Source organism: Tamandua tetradactyla, chromosome 3 (assembly GCF_023851605.1).
Source record: "Tamandua tetradactyla isolate mTamTet1 chromosome 3, mTamTet1.pri, whole genome shotgun sequence".
Lineage (NCBI taxonomy): Eukaryota > Metazoa > Chordata > Mammalia > Pilosa > Myrmecophagidae > Tamandua > Tamandua tetradactyla.
Window position 1 is genome coordinate 30,454,501 of NC_135329.1, and position 21,004 is coordinate 30,475,504.

The 21,004-nt window shown below is 33.6% G+C and overlaps 1 protein-coding gene across 17 annotated transcripts in view; it reads left to right on the top strand.

Annotated features, from left to right (window-relative positions):
- Window positions 1–21,004, top strand: part of HMBOX1 (homeobox containing 1) — a 280,883-nt gene that overhangs the window by 119,163 nt on the left and 140,716 nt on the right. For 11 of the 17 annotated variants that reach the window (XR_013172433.1, XM_077152919.1, XM_077152929.1 and 8 more), the window contains exons 2-4: window positions 2,189–2,268; window positions 6,229–6,705; window positions 13,870–13,955. Coding sequence is in view for 16 of the 17 variants with exons in the window: in XM_077152919.1 (XP_077009034.1) it covers window positions 2,246–2,268; window positions 6,229–6,705; window positions 13,870–13,955 (586 nt within the window). In the remaining variant the exon portion in view is untranslated. Of the gene's footprint in view, window positions 1–406; window positions 473–2,188; window positions 2,269–4,202; window positions 4,301–6,228; window positions 6,706–13,869; window positions 13,956–21,004 lie in introns of all 17 variants that reach the window. The other 6 variants (XM_077152922.1, XM_077152928.1, XM_077152924.1 and 3 more) reach the window with 2 other exon arrangements.

Consider the following 21,004-nt stretch of genomic DNA (forward strand, 5'->3'; position numbering starts at 1 on the left):
CTTTAAGCAGTTTTCTTCTTCCTCCTCCTCTAAACCCCTGGCAACCACCAGTCTGGGGTTTTCTCTATTTTGAATATTTAGTATAAATGGAATTATATACATCCATTTATATGTACATTTTAATGTATGTTTTTATTTAGTTCTTAAACTTTTTTTTTTTTAAATACTTTTTTGAAACCTGCCAATTCTAAGAACTCTCTGATATTGAGCCTGAGAGTAGAGAACTCATAGCAAGTACATAGCTTTCTTGGTCTTTTGTTCTTAGAAGATTTTATTTCCATAGACTATTTTAAGCTAATTTGTATCAGAAATGTAAATTACATAAATTCATTGATTTGCAGTTACACAGGTCTTTATCAGTGACTTAATCTCAATTTCCTCATCTGTTTTTGATGATTACTTCTAGATTTTCGGATTCAATTGTAGCCTGATTCTCATGCTTTCAAGAATAAAGTTCCGGATCCTTTGCCAAGTATGTGCAGGCCCTCTATTAATTATAGAAGTCCTCCCTTCTGGTCTGTCAACTTTTCATGCACAGTAGGTCAAAGGCCAGCAATGCAGGTCTACTTGTTATCTGTAAACATGCCTCATAATCTCCTTTATCTGTTTTCTGTCCCTGTTATCTTTCCTCCACTGTTTCTTTCCTCACACCACACCATGGTTTGGTGGAAGTCCTATTCTAGTCTTCAGATTAGATCTGATCTGATCTCATTCAAATAATCTTTGATCTTACACTCAAATCTTACTCTGAGTCTTCTCAGATCTCATTAACCTAAATTAATTTCTGAATTGCTACTCTCATAGTATTTTGACCTTATCAGTTTTTAATTAAAGGTGTGTGTGTTTTGTTTTTACTTTCCCCCCACAGTTTAATATCATGAACTCTTAATGCTTGGACTATTTCTTATTCATATTATAACCTTGTGTCTAGGCTTGACCAACTAGATGTTTAATCTGTGTTAACTGAATTTGAGCAGAGAGTATAAAATGTGTATTGCCCAGTAATCATTTTTGTGGCTTGGTGTTGCTATTTCGGCTAAGAAATGCAATCAGCAACATTTTCAGTATATTTTCTTGGTACCTTCTATCTACTCTTTTAGGACAAGCATTTCTTAAGTCAGCAAAAAAAAAAAAAAAAAACTATGACAGGAAATTCATTAAAGCTACAATTTAGGTTATGAAAATGTGAAAGTCTTCTAACTTTACCCTGTACAACTCACGTATCTCTAGTCAGTGTTAAATATTTTGATCTAGCGTAGCATGATTCAGTACTGAATGTGTGTTTTAATGTGAGTTTTTTACATCAACATTTTTAACTTTTGCCTAATTTATATTATTAACCTTAGAGTTAAAGGAGTCAGTTAACTGTGTAGATTATGATCTGAAACCAAGTTCAGTCAGTAACTTTCACTCCTAAAATGTAAATAATGGTAGATCTCATTTTTTGTTAAGATCTATGTCTGAATAGAAAGGGGTCAAAGTGCCAGAGATGAGTAAAGTAGTAGAATGCAAATCAAATGATAGAAACTCTGGAATCACTTTATTATTTGTTGTACTGTGTTCAGTAATCTAAATGCAGCATAGGTACTCATCTTTTTTAAATTTAGCCCCTATTGCTTTGATAGTTTGTAAAATGCTTCATTATCCTCATTTAAAATTAAAAAAAAATTGACCTCTGTAGTAGCCCTCTGAAGTCATTATCCCTTTTACCTTTTTCATAGATGCAGAAATTGAGATTTAGGGAAGTTAACTCACTTAAGATCATGCTTGCAGTAAAATATGGTTAGAACTAGACCCCAGAATTTACCCCACAGTTAAGAACTTTATCTACAATCATGCTGGGACTATGCTTTGTTTATAGTATTATACATAAATGCATAGATGTTGTCAAAAAGTTATCTTGAATGTCACTGTAGTATATATTGCATTGCTAGTTTAAATCTATTTCCCTGTGTGGGGTGCCTGATAAAAACTTTAAAGTGCATGATTTTATTACTTTTCCATGTGAATAATTGGAAAACCGTGAGTGGTTTTTTTTCTATGTCTATTTTACTTACAACCAATGTTTCATTTCCACATTACACAATAATTAGCTACGGTTACTTGTAATATCGTGAAGTTATATAATTAAAAATTGTAACACTTGATTCAGGTAGGTATTTCTAAATTTTCTGTCTTTGTTCTACAGAATGATAAATAACGGTGATCATCTCTGGAAAGGTCATTGATTCACCTCATGTAAAGTATGCTGAGTTCCTTTCCTGTGGTGTAAGTATCTAGTTCTTCTCTTTATTTTATGTTCTCAATTATGTTAATAGCATTAAGAAATTACTGTGACTATGATCCACATTTGACAACAAACATGTAGAGTTGAAAAAAATTTAGAAAATGAATCAAATAGTTTACCTTTTCGACATTAAAGTGAATGAGTCTCATAATCATTTGGTGAGTAGTAAATTTTTGAATCTGTCGACCTTTGCTCTTTCCATCTCTGTTTTCAACTTTAAAGTCTGACATTAATTTTCAACTGAACATAAAATTTTCCACATATTATGTGAATTGCTTAGAAGCTTGTGTAACAGATTGCTGAGCATTCAAGAGAGCTAATATTAGATTCCTTATAAAAAATGGAATAGTGGAAACATATTATGTTAGTGCTGTCCTTTATGTGCGAACTTCTAGCACCTTACCTATTTCCCTTTACTTATTGGGATAACAGTGTAAGTTAGTCTTAACAGCCCAGGTAGTTGCTGGACTTCTTGGGAATCAGGCAAAAAAGTACAAATTGAAATTATGATATTATGTTGAGAATGTCTTCCTGCTAGGATATTAACTCTAACCAGTACATGCTAAATACGCCTCTGAATAAAATTATTCTGAGAATTTCAGATATTAGAGAACATAAAGTATCTATTAGATTATTCAGTTCATCCTTAAAGCCTAATGCAGAGTGCCTTTAGCATAGTAATTTCTAAAGTTTGATGCAGTCTACTTTTTTTATTAATTAAAAAAAAATTAATTAACAACATTTAGAAATCATTCCATTCTACATATGCAATCAGTAATTCTTAATATCATCACATAGATGTATGATCATCATTTCTTAGTACATTTGCATCGATTTAGAAAAAGAAATAGCAAGACAACAGAAAAAGAAATAAAATGATAATATAGAGAAAAAAAATACAAAAAATATATATAAACAAACAAACAAAAAAACTATAGCTCAGATGCAGCTTCATTCAGTGTTTTAACATAATTACATTACAGTTAGGTAGTATTGTGCTGTCCATTTTTGAGTTCAGTCTACTTTTTGATCAAAATTTTTCCATTTTGTTAGCAGTAGCTATTAATATAGGTTTTCCTTATAATTTAGGTTTTCCTTTCAAGGTTGTTCCCCCCACCCCCCACTTTGATATAGTGAAAAGTCTCTGAAATAAACTCAGAAGACATTAATTATAGTCTGAATAGCTGCTAAGTAGCTTTGTAACCTTGGAAAGGCTCTTCATCTCTTTTGTCCTTAGTCCTGCCCCCCCCCCCAATTAATATTTATTTACTAATGGCTACTCCAAATGCAAACAACTATTAAAAATAAACAAATAACTGATAGCTTAGATATGTTAGCCTTTTGAAATAGCCAGAGGCGAATACCTGTAACTGTTAAAACTCACTTGTTTCTTTGATGCTGATGCTGTGTTTTTAACAGCATAATCTTTACCTTGTAATTGAGCAGTCAGGAGTTAAGTCAAGACTGCTCCACTTGTATACCCTTATTTTATCATACATGGCTCTGCATGGTTTTGTCAGTTCTTAATAGGCCTTAATGGCCCCTTTAGTTTAGCTTAGTGTCTTTGCTGTTATCTCATGTTAATCAAGCTATTTATAGCCATTTAGTTTAGCCTATTTATCTATTATCTTTTATGGATTGAACTGTTTACAAATCTACTATAACCTATAACCATATGTATTGCCCTGGCCAGACTTTGTCAGTTCCTAATGGCCTGTACTGTTTAGCTTAGATTCTTTACTTATCTTGTGCTAATTAAGCAATTTAGGACCCTGTTGTAAACTGTAATCCCATGCTTACCTCAGTAAATTTTTATTAATCCCTAAAAGCAGCCTGTGGGGATTAACTGTGAAAGTGTTAAATTAGCATGTAATAATACCATGTATGCAAAATTAAAATAATTTATTTTGCCTAGACACTGTAGATAAAAAGATAAAGACAGAAGAATAAAGAAGAAGAAAGAGCTTTGCTATCCAGTAAAATTTTATTAACTGTTGATGCTTTACAAGTAAGGTAGTAATGTATTTTTTGCCCATCTGATTTCAAGGTTAATAATTTATGAATGCTCTAATATTCTTTCATTTACGTGTTTGTAGAATTTGGTTTAAGAAAATATGTCCTAGGTTTAATGCCTAATTCAGAATGGTTTAGATCATATTAAAGTAGTAATAACTTTTACTGTAGATAGGTTTACTTAAGACATTCTCATAGCATGATTTTTTAGAATGTTGGTTTATGTACTGAGCCATTATTTCTAAATTTAATTGTCCTTTTATGCTTTAAACATTTTCTGTTCTTCTGTAGTGTTGAAATTCTTCTCACATCATTCTCAATTATTGTTGACCTGAGTTTGCATTCAGATTAGTAATTTAAAGTGAAAGATGTTCCTTATCCTGTGAACAATCCTGTGCTACATAAGAAAATTAATTCAGTTCTTACTTACATGTTATCTTTTTCTATTATAAAAAAATGACTGATATCATAGACTTAATTGACCTTTCCGGGTCATTTATTGCCATATTTTCATGATAATGAACTTGAATTAGGTAAATTATGAGAAGTAAAATTTGGACATGACAAAATGTATGCCTTTGTTTATGTTAATGCATGCTAAATATTATTCTTGTTATCCAAGAAAGCTTCTAATCTTGGTGGTTTTCTCAGTAAAATATTGCATCTTCAATGTCATATACATTATTTGGTCCTCTGTAGTGAACACATATTTCATTCTAGCAATTGTGGATCTTTTTGTTTAAGGTATTATATCTGTGCATTTAGGGGCCTCTCGGTGCAAGGTATGGACATTTAAATTTTAAGCATGAAGAGAAATTTATTCTCTCACATAACAAAACAGCAAGAAAGGCAGGGATATAGCAGGGACTTAGAAATTACTAGACCAAAGGATATGAACACTGCAGGGCTTTCTCCATTGTTCTGCATCTCTTAATATGTCTGCTTTATTCTCCTGCAAACTAGCTTTTTCCATATGATGAGGAATATACCAGACTAACAGCTCCCCCTAACTGAACATGAATAGGGACTATCTGTCTTTCTTTAGTCTAATTAGATAATTTTGACAAGATCAGGGCTTGGCTTCTTCATGTACCCCCTCCATTGGCCAAAAGGTGGAGAATTATGATTTTGATTTTTATTATGAGTGACAAGTCTCTCGAAGTTAATTTACTTGCTCAATCTATGAAGACATTTTCTGGTGTGTCATAGTATCTCATGCTAGTTAAAGGAAGCATGTTGTAGAAAAAATGTCCTTAGAAAAATGAATAACTCCGTTTGGCTGCAACTATGAAAGATCCATTTATCAGGAAACTAGGAGAGACTGCATTGCAGAGTTGAAATACTCATGAAATTGCTAATTAGTTGATAAAATTGTGGTTAATAAGTTTTTATGTATCTTTCTTAACTTTTCCATGTAAGTGTTTTTTGCTGGTTATTAGTGTGTGCCTGGGCTTGTTAGCTTAGCACATAATTTGTTTTCATCAAATGAAGTTATAAAGTTCCTCTGTCAGGTTTTGCTGATATCTGGTAAAGCAAAATAAACTATTTCTTTAAGCAGTTTTTCATTAATACTCTAATGTACAGTAATAAACTTGAAATAGAGAAAACATCTATGAGTTACCTCATTGCCTGGAGTTAATATGCTGTTTTTCTGTTATTGCTGTAATTGAAACTTTGGTTCAGATGTTTACCAAAATTAAGGAAAAATTAAAATTGGCTTTTATGTTAAATACCTAATGTCCATTGCTTAAAAATCCACTATCTGTTCTAATCCATTTGTCTAGCATGGGGTATTTCTCATTTTTTTTAGTAGAGAAGCTGATACAACTTTATGTATAGAAAGATTATGTCTTAGTAAACTGTTGTTCTTAGTAAACTGTTGTAAATAAAGGGACTTATTTTTTTTTTTTATCATCTTCTTTCATTAGTTTGCTGGAAACCATGTCTCACTATACAGATGAACCCAGATTTACCATAGAGCAGATAGATCTCCTTCAGCGCCTTCGACGTACTGGAATGACTAAACATGAAATTCTCCATGCCTTGGAAACTTTGGACCGTCTTGATCAAGAGCATAGTGACAAGTTTGGAAGAAGGTCCAGCTATGGAGGAAGTTCATATGGGAATAGTACCAACAATGTTCCAGCTTCTTCCTCGACAGCAACAGCTTCCACACAGACCCAGCATTCAGGAATGTCCCCATCACCCAGCAACAGTTATGATACCTCCCCACAGCCTTGTACTACCAATCAGAATGGGAGGGAGAATAACGAGCGATTATCCACATCCAATGGAAAGATGTCACCAACTCGCTATCATGCAAACAGCATGGGTCAGAGATCATACAGTTTTGAAGCCTCAGAAGAGGACCTAGATGTAGATGATAAAGTGGAAGAATTAATGAGGTTAGTTACTTTGCTTTTTCAAAGACTCCCAAAATATGTATGTCGTTAGAATTAATTAATTTATTTATTTATTTTTAAGTAACAGTCGTTATTTCAGCTACTTTCCTATAAGAACTGTGATCCTACCTTCCACCCGTACTCTTTGGAAGGGAAAGAAAACAATTTCAAACTTTGTAATTCAGGTTTTTTTCTCTCTTCTAACTTCAGCTCTTGCTTTTTGCTCTTTGATAAGCCTTTTCTGTTCTCTCAGTTTATCAGAGATTAGTTTTTTCTTTGTGGCTCTAATTGCTAACTTCTAGCAAACAGCCATATTCTAATCCTTAAATCCATTTATTTTTATTTTTTCTGAGGAATAAGATAATTTTATCCTGATATAGAATATGTATGCCCTTAATTTTTCTCTCCAACATTCCGATAAAGAAAATAGTTTTGAGCACCTATTATATAAAAGGTGGTGTTTTTTAGAATGAAAAATATAGTTTCTGTCCCTTGGAAGCTAAAGTTCTAATTTTAGCAATAAATATCACAAATATATTTTAATGCAATTTACAAAATAAGTGCTAAACATTTAGAGATTTAAGCACTTAGGAAAAGAGACATCTACTTCAAACAGAGGCCTTTAGGAAAGGCTTCACACTTGAGCTGGAACACTTTGAGGGCAGAAACCATGTCTTTTTTTAAATTATTTTGTCTCTGGGATCTAGAATCATCCTTGACACATAATACGAATTAAGATGTGGAGTGAATGGATTAAGTTGACCTAAGCTTTGAAAGGATAGCCTCAGTTTTAAAATACCTTTATGTAAAGATATTTAAAGTTAAGAGAATAGTAAAAGTTAGAAAAGATGATTACAGATGGGCTAGACTATGGCAATAAAATTAGTATATTAGGGGATGATACAGATTTTAGAGGGCTTTGAGTTCCGTACTATTTTATGTTTAATTTTGTTAGAATTGGGGAATTTTTATGTCTTTAGGACTAGAGAAGATTAAGCATTGTTTTTAGAAGATTATCACTACAATAGAAGTAAGAGCCTACAGATAGATTAGTTACAGTAGATGGTGAAAGAAGCTATAGAAAGAATTTTTCAGGAATAAAATTTGAACCTGTAATATTCTGAATTTTAGTTCCTCCTAAACATTTTAATACTTGAAGATATTATATTGGTGACTTTATGTTGCCACATGAAAGATCCATTCTGTATTAGCATCGAAGTGAGATATCCTTTAAAGAAATAAACTATTCTGAATTGGTTTTAGGGTGGAACTACTTTATTGGAATTCTTGGCTACTTGGACTATTCTATCTAGATTCCAGTGTAATTCTTATAATATATGTTTTCATAAAGCAAATTTGAAAACTTAAAAATATAAGAGACTAATTTGTCTTTAATTCTTTTTTACTTGTTAAAGCAGCTGGCCAAAGCTTAAATGTGGCTTTTCATTTATTACTTAACATATATTATCACCTTCAGGATTGAGAGAGGAAACCACTTAAGCAAAATAAAGTTACTTCTAACATTGAAATATATAAAGATTAGTTTTTAATTATGCTGAGTAGAGGTGATACAAACAGCAAAATTTGTTTTTTAAGATGCTAGCCTGTTTTATCAATTTTGATAAATTTTTGACATAATAGTTAATTCCCAAGTGTGTATTAGATTAACAAGAAGTTTGAAAAAACTTTCACAAAAGGCTGTAGAAGATTGGCTATTCTAATAAGAATATATAAACTTAACTATTAACACATAGGTTGGCATAATGTTTTTTTTCAACTGTGTACAAAGTAAACAAAAAGCCATTTAGTAGTAACTACTAGGATTTGTAGTTCAATCCTACAGTTACACATGTTCAAGTCTCGCTGTTAAACTATGCTTGTCTTATACATTATCAATATTTCATCTTACATTCAACCTGCCACTTATTACATAATTAGGAAACTTTATTTTCCATTTAACTGCTTCTCTTTTAAAACTGTTGCTTTGCCGTGTGTATCCTCACCCACACCTGCATTTTTTCATGTGTCCCACCTCTCATTTTTCACATTACAGATGTAACCCTTCCCATGTTGGAAGGGATAGTTTACTGAGTGTCTTTCTCACTATAAATCATCATAACCTTCCCGTGAAATTGGTCAGAGAAATTAAAATTCACTTAAGACAGACATTTCCTCCAAGAAAATTTAAATATTAAGTGGAAGAGTGAATTTTTTTTTCGCATGGCAAAATTTTTTGCGTTTTTTTCTTTATTTAAAAAAAATTAACAAGCAAAACATTAAGATATCGTTCCATTCTACATATATAATCAGTAATTCTTAGTATCATCACATAGTTGCATATTCATCATTTCTTAGAGAATAGTAAATTCTAATGTATGTCTTTGTTACTGATGTGCCACTGGCATCTACTGCCTCTGTAAATTTTTAATATCTATAGATTTAAATAAGATTTTAGGCCAGTTAGCTAATATAACTCAAAACAAAGCACAAATAATATAATTGGCTACCCTCCCAGGTAATATTTTCCACTTCAGATCAGTCACTTACTAGCCAAATAAACTTAATTTGGTGGAATTTTAGAGAAGTTTTGAGCAGAAAATGTTTGAGTATTCTGTGTCCACTTCGGGGGCCATACTGCTCTAGCTGATCACTCAGCTCTATGGTATTGGTTCTGATAGTCTGTGTTTGGGAAGAATGGGTACTTGAGTGACCTTCCTGACTTCTTTTCTACACATATAATTCACCTCTTGCTGTGCACAATCCCCAATCAATGGGACATTCAACAATAAGACATTTATTTCAAATCTTATAAGCTATTGAGTCCTCAAACTTAACTCATAAATTGTTAAATCTGACGTTTTAGGAAGCACTTTAAAGCTAGGAGCTAAAAAGAAGACCCATATCACATTTAAATATATTTTAAAAAATACATCCTCATATATGTATTTATAGAGATATGTACATTTATATCTGCTATTATATGCACATCCACTAATCTGTATCTATTCTATTGTGTATATATTGTCAAATAATAATCTGAATATTAAAGATGTTATTCTTAACCAGCCATGTACTGAATTTTGAGTGTATCAGTTTTTTGTACACAGTTCCAAGACTTTCTCCCAAGTTGGATATCTGAAGGCCTAATGATAGGGTATTTACTTGCATAGGCAGGATATTTAAGTTTTCTAGGTAATAAGACCAAATGGTCATGATATTCATTTACTATGCCATTTATATTGTATAGGATAGCTTGTCTTTAGGGTTAACTTTTAAAATTTAGAAGTATGCTTTTTATCTCCATGGGTGGAAATTAAAAAGAACAAATTTTTATTCAAACGTCTAAGAACTTGTAAGCAGTAGTGTTATTCCAACTGTGAAATAGTCTACCTTGATAGCTGCTACTCTATCCCATAAATCTTTGAATCAGTTGACTTAAGGGATCTTAAGGAATAGTAGCGTATATAATAACTAAGAGAATATGGAAGATTTTATAGCATATTATTTTTACACAGGCAGTACTTGGTATCCTTCATTACAGAAAAGGAAACAATGACTTTTTGAGCTAGTGTAAATAATTCTTTTTCCACTCTGATTTGGAAAATCTAAACATATTTAAGAATAAATTAGATATTAAAACTGTTTTATAGGTCAGGTTTCTATTTTATAGAACCTTTTATCTCTAACTACAGATTTCTTCATTTATTGAACAAATTGAGCTCTATTATATGCAAACCCCATGATGGATCACATATAATCTTTGTGCTAAAGGACTTTTTCAGGCTAGGAGAGATAAGACCAGATGAGGAATAACACAGAATAGCATGTAATATGTTAGAATGTGAGTGATGTACTTGAAATACTAAAGTTAGTGGGAGAAGAGATCCCTTTTTGCTGGAAAGATCAGGGGGATCTTTTCTGAATCAGTGACATTTAAATTGTATCTTGAAGAGGGACATTACTGGTTAATACATCTAGATATTTTTAAAAGGTCTGTAGGTAACAGTGGAAGAAGATGAGAGAATTAGATTTGAAGTAAAGGAAGGAGTTTTAGCATTAAGAAACTGGTGATTTCACAAAGTATGTGGACAGTAGGAGAGGCAGGTCACAAAAGAGGGCTGAACAGAGTGAGAATGAGGAGCCATATGTGAAAGTTTAAAAATAGAGTTAACCCAATAGAATGGAAATTGGTCACAATGAAAGTTGAATCCTGTTTTTATTTTGAAAATACCTGGTAAAACCAACTAAATGGCACATTACTACTTGTGTCTAAGTTGAAATCTTTCCATGGTACCTCATAGTATTGAAATCTTTCCATGGTACCTCATGGTACCTGAGAATACATACATACATACATATGTGGTTATAGCTAGTCATTTGTTTCATCTTTATGTGTAATTTTTTCTGAGGGTTTATAAAAGTAATTGTTGGTGTTTATATAGTGCTTTCAGTAATTTTTGCATTGAAACATTTTCCATGTTGTATATTATAAACATATACACATATTCTTTAATTTCAGTTCTTGGAAAAGAGTTTTATAAGCTTTATGAAGGAGATTTTAGTGTTCTCATTGTACTGTTTGATGAAACCAAAGTTGACCTTTATTAAGTGACTTGCCTAAATGCACATTATCTTTTAAGTCTTATATTTTCCCTTCTACTCAAAAAAATTTCTCTCTGACAAAGGAGTATGCCTTTTGTTTTTTTAAACTCATTGTGGATACTTAGAAACTTGCTAAGTATCTGAAAATACAGTCTGTGAAAGTTTAAGTGAATTACTTCTGACTTACTAATTTTGGGGGCTTCTGTTTGCTGCAGTATTTGATAATATACTGCAAAACTGTGAATAATTCACAAACAGGAAATTCCTATTGGAATAATTAAGTGTTACCTCATCTATATGATTTGTTGTCTCTTCCAGGTTAATTTGATTAAGAATAAATTGATTTAAGTCCCAGTTTAAATTAGTGGTCCACAAAATACTATTTAATCTTTTTTTATGCAAAAGCACATTTTTTATTTAACTTTAGTAAATATTCTCTTAAACTCTCCTAAACAGTTTTCATTTTCTTAGAACATTCCATACGCTGACATGCAGTGCTTTATTTGACATTTTTTTCCAGATTAATTTTGCAGCTGTATCAGAAACCAGATGATCTGGTTGTTCTGTTTCCATAGGCCAATTGAAATAGATATGCTGATGTTATCTCCTGCTCAGTTAATTATTGATGGAAATTTGAGAGCTGGTTGTTCTACTTTACCTGTATTTTAGTCAGTTAGTTATTTGGTTTGACTGGAAAATGTATTTTTGTACCTTTTTCTTTCAGATATACAATTGTAAAATAAAATGAGAATGCATATTTTTCAAAGCATTATTTCAGAAATAAAAATGCATTTTGAGGGGGAATATAGCTAGTATCCATTCAAATCCAGATCATTATGAGAAAATTTTAATATTGGATTAGGCGCTTGATTATTTTCTTCCTTTAGGTGTCTTCTTAAATAGAATTTCAAACCAGTAGATCAGGAATATATGGTAGAGCTTCAGTTGAAAACTCACCACTATCACCTCTTTGCTCTTTTCCAGAATTCACAAAAGAGCATGGAACCCACCAGCAGAATGTATTTCCTCACCAAGGGGTTTAAATACTTATTCCAGGATATATCACAACCAGTTCTTTTTGGCTAGAATACTTTTCTTTAGTTCTCCAAATAATCTACAAAGAAACTTGAATTCTTATAGATAGTCTGGTTCATTCACAAACTCTTTACAAGTTGAGTAAAGGGTTCATGATCCCTTTATTTATCTCCTATATTAGATCAGGGTCAGGAAGTTTTTTTTCTGTAAAGGACCAAATAGTAAACATTTTAGGCTTAGTGGCCAACAAACACTTATTATTATGTATGAAATATTATGTAAACACTTATATACAAGAGAGAAAACAAATTTCCACTTTTTTATTGACAAAATTCAAAATAGCTCTATTAATAATTAATACAATTTTTTTTAAAACAAGTGTACTAATGAGAAGATTGGAATTTATTTTTGGATGGGTGATGTTATTTTGTTTAATTTTGATTCAGCTATCATCAAATCTATTACAAATGTTCATCTGTGAAAATCATTCTTAGCTCGTAGATTATACAGAGCCAGTCAGCAGGCCAGGTTTAACCCCTTTACCACAGTTTGCTAACCCCTGAATTAAATGTAAATTACTACTATTCTGTGTTACTTTTCAGCTTGAACAAAAATCAGTGCTCTATTTATGTAATCTTTTTTAAAAGGTTTAAGTATAATTTAAGTATGATTTTTAAATTTACTTTAAGTAATTCATCCTGTTTATTCTAGTAGAGAAACAAATCGTACCACTCAGTGTCATTTCTAGTTTTTTGAGACTTTTTTGAGTTTTTAAATAAATGAAGATTTATAAAAGGTGTCTTACTGGAAGAAAAATAAGATCTATAATCTATAAGCCCAGGAATATAGAATAAAATATAATTTTAAATATTAAGTATTGTGTATATTATATACAATAGGAAATTAATAAATATTAAAATGTTATATTTAACCTACCTTGTTTTAATTTTTTTATTAGCATAAAAAACACAAGTTTAATGACAAAGTGTTTCTTAAAATGCTGTTTTTTTAGCAGTTGTAAAAATCATGGTAATAATTTTTATTTATTCCTTTATCAAAGGTTTAAATTGAAAATTATTTATACAATTGCTTAGTTAACATGTGACCCCACAATCAACTCAGATCTGATTTTTGTTGTTGTTGTTGCTTTTTATTTTTCTAGGATTTCTGTCTGTGTAAGATATATTCATTCCCCAGTAATGAACCTTTGTATGTACCATATGGCAGCCTTGTTCCTAATGTGAATTATACACAGCATGCGATTAAAACATCCTTCTGGTATGAGACTTATATCTACTGTGGCATTAACTAAAGCGTCTGTCTGATGGTGTGATGTTTTAGGACTTGAATATTTGGTGTTTCTTGGTTTGTTTTAATTTCATATCTTCACACAAAATTGGTCTGTTTACCTTTTATTTTTATGTCAGTTCTTTGTGTTCCTCCCACTTCTTTGTTTCACTTTTCTTACAAAGATGATGGAGATTTCTACCTTCAACATACATTGTTGGTCTTGTCTTCTGTTTTTGTTAGGAGGGACAGCAGTGTGATAAAAGAGGAAATCAAAGCCTTTCTTGCCAATCGGAGGATTTCCCAAGCAGTTGTTGCACAGGTAACAGGTAAGAACTGAAGAACCCTTTGTTTTAGAATCATGTTTAGTCTCTGCCTCCTGGTGCAGATGTTAGAATATTGCTTGCACTTCTGCCTTGCAGTGCAGATCTATTTAGGCATAATAATGTATGCCTGTGATTTAATCCCATTGCCTCTATCATGGAACTTCTCCAGTGACTGTTTTTTTTTTCTTTACTTGCACTAGTAAATTTATAGCATATGTGGTAATTACAAAATTTCCTTTTTTTATGCTTTAAAAGAGTTTCTCTTCTTTTAATTGTAACATTGTTTATGACACATGTATTGTAACATTGTTTATGACATACACACATCCAATTGCTGTCTCCATACCATATTTATAAAAGCTTTGGAGACCTCTAAATATAATCCCTGATTTTAACATATAAAAAAGTGATTCATGAGAGTAAAGGAAATTGTCTTTTTTTAAGTCAGTTTTCTGTATATGAAAGCTTTCCTCAGACCTTTAATGAGAAGATGAAAGTTAAATGGCTATTACCATTATTTTCTCTCTTCTCTTTGTTCTTTATTTCCCGTCACATTTTCCTTCCCTGAAAAATAATATATATGTATGTGCGTGTGTTTGTCATTCTCTTCAGCTCACATATTTTATGAAATTCTTTAATTTGTCTTTTCTTTGTTGGTTTGTAGTCTTCCTTTCTTGTGCTTCAATGACTTGTTGAGTCCTCAAAACAAGAATTAATTATGCCTTGGTCATTGGAGAAATCAGAAACTTTTTCACTTACATTCTGCAAACTAAAATGCATTGTTTGATGTAAAAATTAATTTACTCTCCCCCCTCCCCCCACACACTTTGTGTATATGTCATTAACAAACTATGTGCCTTTGGGCTTAGCCTCTGCGCCTCAATTTTCTACCTTCTAAAATAAAATAGTTGGGTCTGAATAAAATAGTTGGGTCTGATCTTTCATAGTACCTTCCAAGTTTAAGATACTACTTCTGTCCTCTAGACATTAATACACATTGAAACTAATTTACCTAAAAGGATGTTACTGACCATTGATTTGATTAAAAGTGAAACTTGAGATTTCACATTTCTTGTCTGTTGCATTACATGGATCTTCCCTACCTACCTTCTATCCTACTATTTTGGAATGAAGTGTATAAAACCCATTTACCCCCGCCCCACCGTTTGGCAGTCCTCTGCATCTTATTAGTATCTGTCTACTTTGTTATATCTTCCTGGGATATAGAAAAGAGCGTAACTTTGTTTTCCAGGTGTGAGTCTACTATTTTGTTCAGTGGTAGTGTGTGTGTCTGTGTGTGTCTGTGTATTTATGTGTACACACACACACACAGAAGGTTTTAATCTCCTTTTTCATGATTCCTACTGTTTTGACTGTGGTAACAGTTTGTTACAATGTTTCTGGGATATATAGAGTAGTTTTTAATACCTTTTAAAAACTATTGAATATAATATTACAATTTTTAAAATAGTTTTAATGATCTTTCCAAACATTTCTTTGAGTTTGTCTCCATTGAAACGTACCTGTTATTTTATTTCTAATCACAGTCTTGGAAGATCTTCTTGTACTTTTATTCCAACACTTGCACCTGAATGTCTGCTGTTTTTTGTGACTACACAGCACCCTGTCTCCCCACCCTTCTACCCCATACCTGCTCCATATTGTTTTTTCCTGATTCTCTAATTTTTTCTCCAGCCATTCATCCCATGTCTGTGTCTGATTATTTTATAAGTTCCTCCTGAATCTGTGCCCTAAGTTCTTTGCTCTTTTCTTATAAAAGAGAGCTACTTGATTTTCATCTTGAAATGGTCTCAGCTTCCCTCTGAAAACATTTTATAAACTCTGTAGGGCTATAAACATTTGTCCTTGTCATTAAAACTTCCAGCTGTGGCTTCTGTTTGACACCTATCAAATTTACATGTCTGAGCCTCTTGTATTCTAGTGTTATATTTCCTTCCAGTTCTCTTTTAGGACATTTTTAATTAGGCTACTTACCATTTCACACACTGTGTATTTAAACCTGAACCTTGTTCCCCAAACTGGTTTTCCTTCTCAACCATGACAGTGGTATAGATATTCTTCTACCCTCTTTAACTTAGAAGCAGATTAATGCTATCTTTTTTGTACTACCTTTTATTCATCGTTATTCCTATTCCCCTATTCTCTATAACACCTGTAATGGTTGTGTTCAGGTGTCAGTTTGGCCAGCTAATGGTGTCCAGTTGTCTGGTCAGGCAAGCAAGCACTAGGCTAACCCTTATTGCAAAAGATATTTGATGGCTGGTTGATAAATCAGAAGGCTGGTAAATCATCAGTCAGTTGATTGCATCTGTGGCGGATTATATTTGTGATCAAATAAGGGTGTGTCTTCCACAACTGAGAGAATCTAGTCTGCTGAATTTGATCCAATCAGTTCTAGACTTTTAAGGGGAAAGAGAGAATTTTCACTGTTTCTTCAGGCAGCGAGCCTCTGCTGTGGTTGTTTTATATATATAACCCTGAGTAATATAACAGCTTTCCCTAATTGTTTTGGGTTTTGAGCCAAACCTTACTTTTCCTAACTCTAAGCAGATAACCTGTCTTCTCCATCTGTCATGGGGTCTTTAACTTCTTTCCCTTCAATTTTAAATCTACTACTCATCAACTTCTAAGTTCTCTTCTTACATTTCAAGATTTAGTTTAATGTTATTACCTCTTATTTTAATAGGCTACTCAGCGCTCTTCCCTTTGTGTTTGAAATGTTTTCTTCTTCATTGGCTCCTTCCCTTTAGCCTTTGAATATACTCAAGTTTTCCCACCCTCCACATCCATTTTATTCATTCTACTTCTCCTTGAGCTATTCTCCTTACTTAAATTTAACCTGTTTATCAGTATTTCCTAAGAAACTATTTTCTTAGGAAAATGTTTTCTCCTTTCGCATCCTGCATTGACTAAAGACTCTTGTCATTTTACTTCTACTAGACCTACCACTTTTTTTTTGTATGGTGTATGTTGGGGGTCACATCCTACTACTCTTTTGAAGCTGTTTTTTCAAAGCTCATCTGTGCTCTCTTTAAAGCCAGCTGTAAGATTTAAGTCAGGAAAAGTGCTTTAAATTTAATTTTTTTCATTTTATACATAAAGAAATGTATGCATACGGAAATGTACCTCACTAATGTGAGGTGTTAATAATAGGATGAAATGTGGGAACTCTGTATCTTATATATATTATGCATGATATTTCGGTAATACTACAACTTCTATAACAAAAAAAATTATAAATGAAAAATATACATGGGGCGGGCCATGGTGGCTGAGCAGGCAGATTTCTCACCTGCCATGCCAGAGACCCAGGTTCAATTCCTGGTGCCTGCCCGTGAAAAAAAAAAATTTGTATACATATATATATATTTTTTAAATTTATTTTGAAGTTTTAAAATATAGACCATGTCATCCTTTACCCTGTATTCTGATTTACCTTAGTCTTATCCGTATCAGCTTTGTTTAAATCTCTAGTCAAAGTCTAATCAGTCGGTCAAACTTTTTAAACATTTGCTGTATGAGGTAATGCTTACATTCTTAGCTTCGGTACTCAAACTCTGAGTCTCAAGTTCTCATATATTCTTAATTGTATTACATTTTTCACCCAACCTGTCCAGCCATCATGCTAAATTCAGGACCTGGGCTTCTCATTCTAGAGAATAGATCTAGCTAGAGAACGGTGAGTGATTGGAGACCAAAATGAAGATTGGTGCTTATAATTGGCATACCTGGTGTAGAGTGAACCTTGATAAGGAAGCCTTCTTGGTATCCAGAAGTCATGCAGTAGGGTTCCTGATAAGTGTATGTTAGAGGAATACATGTCTGATGAAACTGACCACAAAAATACAGTTTATGATATGATACTTCAGAATTTTGTCCTGTAATGAATTCTTTTAAATCAGTTAAGTTCAACTCTACATGTAATTAATGAAATAAATCAATGTGTAATAGCAATGTGAACAAGTGTTATGTAACAAAAGAAAATAAAATGAGAAGTGTAGTGTGATACAAAGTGTAGTGTGATGACATATATACTTGTTCCAGAAACAAACACAGAGGTATCTTTTTATAGATATGGAGGATTTCTATAATAAGATAAACAAGAAGTTCATGGGTGCAGTCTGTATAAATAATATCCTATTGATAGGAAAACGACAGTATAAACAAGGTTTAATAATTGTATCTTGAATTTTCCTGCATGTTATTTGTAGCTTTGTTTACAGAGTCACAGTAGTTCCTACTAAGACTAGATTTTTACCTCTAAGAGGTTAACCAAAATTGGGACTTTTCACTTACAATGATGGAGGTGGTCAGCTTAGCCCAGCACTTTGCTTTGGAATAAACATGTGTGTTCTAGAATAAACATGTATGTTCTCTATTCACTTTCAAAGTGAAACATTTACTTAGGCTGTTTTAGATTTCCTAAACATATAATTTTTAAAATGACTTCTGGGAAAAATCAAACAAGTAGAATAAATGAGTTCAGGGGCATTTCTTGGGTGAGTCCTTATCACCCCAAAACACTAAGCTAACTAGATCCATATCTTTGTAAATGGAAAGATAGGAAGGTCTTTCCTTACTTCAGTTTGATTGGCCTTACAATGGACAAGTTGTGTTGTTTCAAGGGAATGAATATTTTAATTTAGAAAGAATGATGTTCTAGTTTACTGGCTGCTGGAATGCAATATACCAGAAACAGAATGACTTTTAAAAGGGGGAATTTAATAAGTTGCTAGTTTACAGTTCTAAGTCCTAGAAAATGTCCCAATTAAAGCAAGTCTATAAAAATATCCAATGTAAGGCATCCAGGGAAAGATGCCTTGGTTCAAGAAGGCCACCAATGTTCAGCATTTCCCTCTCAGCTAGAAGGGCACATGATGAACGTGGCAGCATCTGTTGGCTTTCTCTCTAGGCCTCTTGTTTCATGAAGCTCCCCAGGAGGCATTTTCCTTCTTCATCTCCAAAATTTGCTAGCTGGTGGACTCTGCTTCATAGTTCTGCGGGCATTCTGAAACGTTCCCCAAAATACTTCTTTTTCTGTAGGATTCCAGTAAACTAATCAAGACCCGCGTAGAATGAGTGGAGACACATCTCCATTTAATCAAGTTTAATACCCACAATTGATTGAGCACATCTTGGTAGAGATAACCCTATCAAGTTTCTGCCCTATAGTACTGAATAGGGATTAGAAGAAACCCTTGCTCCCACAAGATTGATTAGGATTAAAACATGGCTTTTTATAGGGTGCATAAATCCTTTCAAACAGTACATTCCAGCCTTTGGACCCTAAAAAAAGATGTGTTTTCCCATATACAAAAGACATTCATTCCATAACAATATCAGAGAACCTTAAACCATCCCAGTAACATTGCAAGTGCAATACAAGGTTAAAACCAGTACAAAGGTCAGTTACAGGCATGTTCTGTTTTAAGGCAAAATTTTCTCTGCGGACTCTGGACCTGTAAAACACAGAACGAGTTATTTGCTGCCAATATACAACGGAGGATCAGTTATAGAATACATATACCAATTTCCATAGGGAAGACTGGAAGGAACACAGGGTTCACCGGATCCAAGCAGTTTTGAAAACCTGCAGGTCAAAGTCTGAGAGTCATTTATCTTCTGGGCTTTAGAAATAGGCAGTCCCACCTTTCCAAGGGCCTATGCAGTGGCCCACCTCTCTCCGAACACAACCTTGGTGGACTTTGGGGAGACCACCTTTTTCTAGGCTCCACCCTCTCCAAACATCGGGGCTATACCCGTGCTCTTTGCCATTTCCAGGGCACACACTCAAACCCACCATGTCATGGCAGCCAAGCTCTCCCCAAACCCCAGAGAATGTACTCTGCCCTCTCTAAGGCCTGAGGTGGCATGACTCTTCCATTGCAACAAGGTGGAAGGCTCATCCTCTGCCTTTGGGGCAAACTCATCCTCTCCAAGTGCTTGGGTGGGCCCACTCTCCTAGCCTGAGGCATCTTGACTTCAGGCATCAGCCTCCATGGCTTTGCCTCTGAAATTATTTTTCCTCCAGTGTGTCCCCTCTCTGTCCCTTTCAGTCCTGACTGGCAGTGGTTCTCTTTATACAGATCCAGTAACAGTCTCGTTGGTTTTCTATGCAGTATCCTCAGATCATGCCCATCAGACATAAGTAGTTTCAACAAATCCTTCCTGGATAATTTCATGTCCAATCCTGGCTTTCTCTGAAATGATTGACTGGTTCCACATTTGGCCAGATCCTCACATGGGGCACCATTCTCTGGAGTCTCTCTTCCTGGAAGCCCAGAATTTTCCAGAGCATCAGTTTCTGGTTTCTTTGTACCCAAGAGTTCAGTTCTCAGCTTATCTCTTCCCTGTCGCATTTCACTATAAGCTGTGAGGAGAAACCAGGCTGTACTTATCACAGTTAATTTGGAGATCTCTTCTGTTGAATATCCAAGTTCATGGCTTTTAAAATCTGCCTTCCGGCCAAAGCCACCATTCAATTTTGCCAGATTATCTGCTATTTTAGAACAAGGCTCACCTTCCTTCCAGCCTGGAATAGCACATGCCTCATTTCTGTCTAAGGCTTTATCAGAAGTGTCTTTATCGTCCACATTTCTACCAACTGTTTCTTCAAAGCATTCTAGGCCTTCTCTATCAAGCTCTTCACAAATCCTCTAAAATCTTCCCCTTATCCATTTACAAAACCGTTCCAACATGTTTGGTATTTGCAAACCGCAGCAGCACCCCACTTCTCTGGTACCAAAATCTGTTCTAGTTTGCTGGCTGCTGGAATGCAATATACCAGAAATGGAATGACCTTTGTAAAGGGGAACTTAACAACTTGCTAATTTACAGTTCTAAGGCCTAGAAAATGGCCCAATTAAAGCTAGTCTATAAAAATGTTCAATGTAAGGCATCCAGGGAAAGATACATTGGTTCAAGAAGGTCGATGACGTTCAGCGTTTCTCTCTCAACTGGAAGGGCACATGGTGAGCATGGTGGCGTATGCTGCCCTTCTCTCCAGGCCTCTGGTTTCATGAAGCTCCCTG